Source organism: Phyllostomus hastatus, unplaced genomic scaffold (assembly GCF_019186645.2).
Source record: "Phyllostomus hastatus isolate PE091 unplaced genomic scaffold, TTU_PhHast_1.1 phas_scaffold_129, whole genome shotgun sequence".
In the NCBI taxonomy this organism is placed as follows: domain Eukaryota; kingdom Metazoa; phylum Chordata; class Mammalia; order Chiroptera; family Phyllostomidae; genus Phyllostomus; species Phyllostomus hastatus.
The window spans coordinates 536,936-543,552 of NW_025334009.1; the positions used below are offsets into that span (position 1 = coordinate 536,936).

The 6,617-nt window shown below is 65.8% G+C and overlaps 1 protein-coding gene across 1 annotated transcript; it reads left to right on the forward strand.

The window, feature by feature from the left end:
* The first annotated feature begins 223 nt into the window (after nucleotides 1-223).
* LOC123830699 (basic proline-rich protein-like) lies at nucleotides 224-5,021 on the forward strand. Its single transcript, XM_045857227.1, has 5 exons — nucleotides 224-354; nucleotides 1,380-1,619; nucleotides 1,881-2,595; nucleotides 2,762-2,949; nucleotides 4,943-5,021. Exons 1-5 carry the CDS (start codon nucleotides 224-226, stop codon nucleotides 5,019-5,021), a joined length of 1,353 nt encoding a protein of 450 aa, XP_045713183.1.
* The last annotated feature ends 1,596 nt before the right edge of the window (nucleotides 5,022-6,617 follow it).

Here is a 6,617-nt window from a genome sequence, read left to right on the forward strand (position 1 = left end):
ACAGCTCACCCCTCGGGGACCGGAAGACACAGCCTGGCTTCCGTGCCGGGTGGCCTCGCGGCGGCTCCGAGACAGACACCTGGCAGTTTGAAAAGGCGCAATGATCCTTCTATCCTGTTTCAGCACAAAACAGACGCGGAGTTGATGAAAACTTCCAGGCGGACGGTCACACGAGGCGGGAGAAGCCAAGCCGGGGCACACGCCCCGAGTGTGGCGCTCGCCGATGAGACGGACACCGGTGCCGCCGGCACGGCCCAGGGGCCGCGCGTCCGTGACCCCCAGCACGCCGCCGCGGGCCTTGGCCCCCGGGGAAGGGCTCGGTGCGCCGGTGCTGGTGCGGGCGTTGTGGGCCTGGTAAGGAGCACTTGGGCTGTGGGACTGCCGCGAGGGTGTTTGAAAGTTAGACCGCTCCCAGGGAAAGGAAGGGCAGGCCTCGGTGAGCTCAGGCGAACACTGACGACACCCACAGCCAGGGGGCCGCGGGGCTGAAGGAAGGTTATTGTCCGAGGCAGCAGCTGCCCGAATCTGTCAGCCTGCGTGTCACTTAGTCGCGCACTGTCTCAGCCACCCCAGCTTTCGACAGGAGGCCCCCCCACATACCCACACGCCCACACACGCGCCCGACCCGGGCACTGGCCTAAGGGCAGCACAGCCACTTGCTCTCCGTCCCCGGTGGGTGCTGACCCACTCAGGGGTCCTCAGACCACACGCCCCTTCTCAACGGACCCCCAGCTGCCATTCGGAGACTCCCGACGCTCTGCTGTCACCGGTTACACACCGTCCCCCCTCCGCGAGCGAGGCTGAGCCCCACCCGACGTCCTCTGGGGGCACGTCCAGGAACCTGCCCCACTGCGACCAGGGGCCGGCACGCAGTGGGCGCTTTGCAAGCGGTGTCCCTGTGGCCAGGACTGGTCACCTGCAACTTCCTCCCGGGCCCCACGACCCGGGAAGGGTCAAGCCACAGCCTGGCACCCCTGGAGGCCACCCCCAAGTCATGCCTCTGCCACCAGGCTCGGCCCCGGAGCAGAGGCCCCGCGTCGGACGGACTCCGGTGCCGAGACTTCCTAGCACTGTCGCCGCATTCGCCCCCCTCCAGTCTGAAGCGCTCTGACTCACCGTTCTGATTAATTCCTGCTTTTAATCTATTTACAGATCAGGGTTCTTTGCAGCCAGTGCGATATTCATCTCTGTGGGGGCAGACAGAAGCCAGGGCCAGCAGTCTCCCCAGTATTTTTAGTTATTCTCGCTTCATCATTTGGACGACTTCTGGGTTTACCTACTCACCAGATGGGCCGGGGCCCCTGACCTCTGGCGCACACCCGGCGGCCCCTGCCCCCGCCCCGCCTGCCCGCCTTTCTCCGGCTCGGTTCTGGGTGCAGGGGACCAGACCGGCAGCCCCCTCGCCAGGGCTCGGCGGGGAACCGGCTCTCCTCGCCGGAGCGGCACCGTTTATTATTAAACCACGCCGTGGGCGCCTGTCCTGAGTGCCAATCAATGAGCAAATGCAATTCGGGCAAGGGCGCGGGGCCGGCGGTCCTGCGGAGCACAGCACCAGCGGAGCCGGCGCCGTCCCCGCCGCGCCGTGACCCGGGAGCTCGGCCGCCCCCCGCCGGCGCTCGGTGACCCGCGCGGGGCGCCCTGTGGGGCTCCTTTGAGGCGGAGCGGCAGCCCCGACCCGGGTCCGAGCTCAGGAGACCCCGACCACAGCCGGTCAGAGGAAACCCCGCAAATGAATGCGACAGGGATTCCGTCCCCGCCGCGCGCGGGTCTGGGAGCTCGGAGAACTCGGTCTCCGGAGCGGGGTCTGCGCCCGGCGGCCCCGGAGCCCGGCGGGAAGGGGTTTCGGGCGCGCCGCCGTCACCTCCCCGCTCCGACCGCAGGCCGGGGACTCCCCCTCCGCGTCCCAAGGGTCCGCAACTTCCCCCCAACTTTTCCCCGGTCAACGGCGGCGCTCAGGGCCGGTCGCAAGGCCGGGCGGGCAGGTCCCCCGCTGGGGCCGGACGCCAGCCTTTCAACCCCGAGACCGCCCTCGCTGGAAGGGAACACGAGCGCCCCGAAGCACATCGGCCCGAGAAGCCTGGTCTTCCCCAAACTTTGGAGCCCAGGGGCCTGGGGGCCCGCGCATCCGCTCTGCCCGGCGGCTCCAGGAGGGACCTCCCGACCTACCTGGACCCGCGGCCTCCGCGCGCCCTTCCCGCTGCGCGCCGGCCCCGCCAGCCGGGCTGTGTGTGTCTGCCGCCGCCGCGGTCCTGCTGCCGGCGTCTCGGCCGCTCCTCGCGGCTGGGGGCGGGGCCGCGGTGGAGAGCTGGGGGAGGGCTCGCGGAGCAGCTGATGAGCAGCCAACCCGGCCCGGCGCCCACGCCCCGCCTCCGCCCCCGTGCGCCCACGACCCTCGTGCTCCTACGTCGCCTGTGCACCCACGCCCAGCGCCCCGCGCCCACGCCCCGCCAGAACACACGCCCCCTGCGCGCCCCGCCCCCGTGCTCCCACGCCCCACCGGATCCCTTGCCCCACGCGGCTCATGCGGGGCCACGCTCCGCGTCCCGCGTGCCCGTGTCCTGCGGGCCCCCGCGCTTCCCGTGCCCACGCCCCACCGTAACCCACGCCGCACGCCCCCAACGCGCTCCAGGCTCCGACCCCATGCCCACCCCCCTTTCCCAGCCCCACACCCCAGTGCGCTCGCGCCTCGGCCCCCGTGCTCCCATCCCCACGCCCCCCGGCGTGCCCACGCTCCCCGCCAGCTCCTCTCACTCCCTACCAGACCGACGCCCCACGCCGCGCCAAAGCTCTGCGAGCCCGAGTGTGTCTGGCCTGCAGGGCCCGAGGTGGTGGCGCTGGAGGGCCCAGGGCAGCGTGTCGCCGCCGGGAGGCCTCCGGCGCGCACAGCTGTCCAGGGAGCGCGGGGGTTAAAGGCGGGGATGGCACCCAGCCGCGCGCGGGGACCGCAGTGTGAGTGATAAAGCCGGCAGTCCTGCGGGCGCGCTGTGCACCCCGGGAGTGGACGGCGGGACGGCGGCCCGTCTGCTCTGGGGTTTTCCCCCGAGAACCTGGATCTCTGATCGTCCCTGGATTAGCGAGGAGGAAATTAACTTGCCCCGGCCTGCCAGCCGTCAGTTCTGAGGCTAACCCCAATTCTCCTCCTGCTCCAAGGGAGGCGTCCTCACCTCTACTGTCCCAAACAACTCCAGACAGCGGCTGTGGCGGAGCCCCGACCTTAGCGAAGCCGGTGGAAGCCTTGGCCCTTGCCGTGAATAGCGGGGCCCCGGCAGTCACCCAACGTCTGTCGGAGACCACCTACCTGTCCACGGGTGGGGGTGTGACCCCAGTGTCCTGGGGACGAGCCCTGGAACATTGGGGGGCGGCTGGGACTCGGACACTGGCCTGCCGTGGCTTTTGGGGGTTTTGTCAGGAGGGGGAGGCTGGTTCGGGTGTGTGCGTGCCTGGCTCCGCATTCGCAGTTTCCAGAAGGACCTCGCAGGGTACCAACAGCCGTCCTTGGCAGGAACACCGAACAGGGGCTGAGCTGTGGGGTTCTCTGGCATTCTGTCAACAAAGGGTGACTCCCACCCATCTAATGAGAACACGGGCCCCCCAATCACGGGGGCGGTGCAAACAGGACCTGGATTCAGGTGCACCATTTGCAAAAGGAAAACACAGCCCCTGGAGGACAGAGGGGAGGCCCCGTGCACAAAGTGTTCCCCCCACCCCGCCCCCGTCCCTGATTGGTCCATTCTGATGCAAATGAGGCATCCACATTTGCAGGGTGTGCCCTAAATACGCTGTGGTGATTGGGATCACATATTCTGATTGGCCATTATGGAGCTGTCAGGATTGCTCAGGAAAGATGCAAATGAGGGCATGGCTGCTCAGCTCGGATTGGCCGGGCGGGTCTCCGCCCATTGGTTCCTGGAAGGGGATTCCAGGAACCCCCTTGTAAGGGCGGACGCAGCAGGGGCTGGCTGCAGGTGTGCGAGGCGGTGCCCCGGGATGCAGGTGGCACCTGTGACCCTGGGGTGCTGGGCTCCGAGCCTTCTCTGTCAGTACATTCCTCCTCGGGGTCAGCGTTTTGAAAATGTATCATGAGCTCATAGCAAAAGGCCTACGAGGTCGCTTAGTTAGACCAGAAGGGAGAGCCCCGCGCTGTGCCCCCGGCCCTCTCCTCCCTGAGTCCCCCTGCTGCAGGGACGCCCCCTCAGCCAGGGCGGCGACCTGGAGGTCCCAGGAGGTCCCAGGAGGTCCCAGGAGGCCCGGCGGGCCTGGAAGGGGAGCTGCGGTTTGACCACGCCCTCTCAGTCTAGCTCGCGCCTCCCAAAGGGCTCCCGTCTCGTCCCCCGCAACTCAGAACGGAACCTGAACTTCTGGAAAACCTCTCCTCCAGGGTTTAACAGCCGAGAGGTAGAACCCAGGCCGGAGGGATGCAGGGTGCTGCACCGCCGGGAGGCGCCTGGGGCCTGCTGGGCCCCCGTCCTGGCTGCGGGCGGGAAGGGCCGGCTCCCCAGGCCTGAGCACCAGGGGGCAGTGGTGAGCTCTTTCCTCGGAGCTCGCGGTGCTGGCCTGGACACGCGGGGACCGTCTCCAAGGCTGGCCGCCTCAATCCTCTCCCACGGTGTCAGGGAACCGTTCTTCCTTTTAAGAAGAGTGGCTGCATTAAAAAAAAAACACGGGTGATTTAAGTTTTAATGGGGGGAGGCAAGGTGAGATAGAGCTCGCTACTATAAATAAAAATAATGGGCTTTCTCCCATCAGAATTAAATTGCAGTAAATTTGGGCTCCTTACGGCCTCTCCACTTAGCCAAAGAAAGAGACGGAACAGGGAGGAAAGGTGGTTTACGGCCGTTCCCCTCGTCATGGGCAGTTGTAAATAATCCTTTTGCTCGCAGTCTGCGAACCTGCTGCCAACCCCCCCCCCCACTCCGGGTGTGACGGGTGTTTTATTGGGCAGAGCCGGCGGCGTGTTCCGGAAGGCACGGAGACACGACCTGCAGACCGCGCGCCAGCTGCGCGCCGAGCGGGCGCCCTGACGGCCCCGCCCACCTCCCTCCCGGGAGCCCCTCCTCGGCGTTTCCAGGGCGGGGTCTCGCGATGCGTTGTCTTCTCACGCACCCACCCACGCCCTGTCTGGTGCCAACAGTGGGAGGGTGGGGGGCTGGCCCCGGGCTGGGGAGTGACGGGGGAAGACGGCAGACACGATAGAGGGAGACCCAAACCTGGACCCCTCGCCACGCCCGCCCAACCGCTAGTCGTCTCCAAACTCAGGCCGCCGGTGCTGGTGGAAGCGGGTCACCGCCGGGAGGGCGTTCGTGGGCTCGGAGTCCGGTTGCAGTGGCGGCAGCATCGGCTGATGGGGGGGGGGGCGGTGGTTCTAAATCGGTAAGAGCGCTGATGGACGTTTATTTATTTCAAGATTTATTTATTCTCTTTTAGAGAGAAGGGGAGGGAGAGAGAAAGAGAGGGAGAGAAACATCAGTGTGTGGTTGCCTCTCGCGCGCCCCCTACTGGGGACCTGACCCGCAACCCAGGCTTGTACCCTGACTGGGACTTGAACCAGCGGCCCTTTGGTTCGCAGGCCGGGCGCTCAGTCTGCTGAGCCACGGCAGCCAGGGCCTGATGGACACTTAGGGCGAGCCAGCTCTGTGTGTCGGGACAGGTGAGGCCTGTGTACACAGGCGCACTCGCAGAGGGAGGCGGCGTTCTGCTTCCTCCCTGGGCGGCTCGGAGAGGAGAGCGTGGCGGCGTGAGCCGACCCAGCGCCTGGTACTTAGCAGAAGTCGATACACAAGAGCAGGTTTAAATGAAATTCCCATCCAATTTCTGGGCCGGAAGCCCAGGAAATTAAAAAAAAATAAAATAAAGGCACATGTGGGCCTTCTCTGTGTGAATGCTGGATGGAGTTGTTATTGAACTTGGCCTCGCCTGATTGTGGCGTTCTAAGCAATTCTGCAGTCAGACTTCAGCCGCCACTCGGGTGGCAGGTCTTTTTTTTAGGGTATTGTAACTAAGAATAATAACTTCCCTTTTATGAGGCGCCTTGTACCTCCCAGCACTTTACAGTGAGCTCATCTCCCCGCCGCCCGGATGCCCCGCCTGTGCGGGGACGGCGGCGCTGTCTCGGGCCAGGCGCGGCACGGAGCCGCGGCTCGCCGGTGGCTGGGGCAGCTGCAGGCAGGGCAGACAATACCTGCTGAACCCACAGGCGGGCGGACACGCTCAGGTAAAAGTATGGATGGGAGTGCAGCCGGTTTCTACGATAAGGGCCCATGTCTCCGGGAAGAGGTGTGCCGTCTTTTGCGATCGCCTCGCGGACCTCGCCCGATTCCTCTCCCCGAGCCCCGCCCCCACGTCGGGGTTGGCGGGTGTGCGTCAGGGAGTTCACAGAATTCTCTTCTCCAGCGCTGGGGTGGGTGGTCCCGGCGGGTTCTTGGTCTCAGACTAATGAGTACTGGGGGGTTTTCAGCATCCAAGATGCAGGGAAAAGTGAGGTTTCACAAAAACTGCAGGGCAGAGGCAAACACCCTTGCATGAGTCCTTCACCCTAACTGCCAGGTTATGCACTGCACGCTCTCCCTCCGGCACGGCCCGCCCCTGACCGGTGAGAGGGTCTCGGAGGTGCTCCATGC

Bases quoted from the DNA above. Each gene is read 5' to 3' on its own strand.
- LOC123830699 (XM_045857227.1), top strand. From the start codon at position 224: ATGAGACGGACACCGGTGCCGCCGGCACGGCCCAGGGGCCGCGCGTCC. The intron at 1,620-1,880 runs GTGACCCGCGCG...CTCCGACCGCAG, and splicing joins CCGCCCCCCGCCGGCGCTCG to GCCGGGGACTCCCCCTCCGC. The intron at 2,950-4,942 runs GTGAGTGATAAA...TTTATTGGGCAG, and splicing joins CCGCGCGCGGGGACCGCAGT to AGCCGGCGGCGTGTTCCGGA.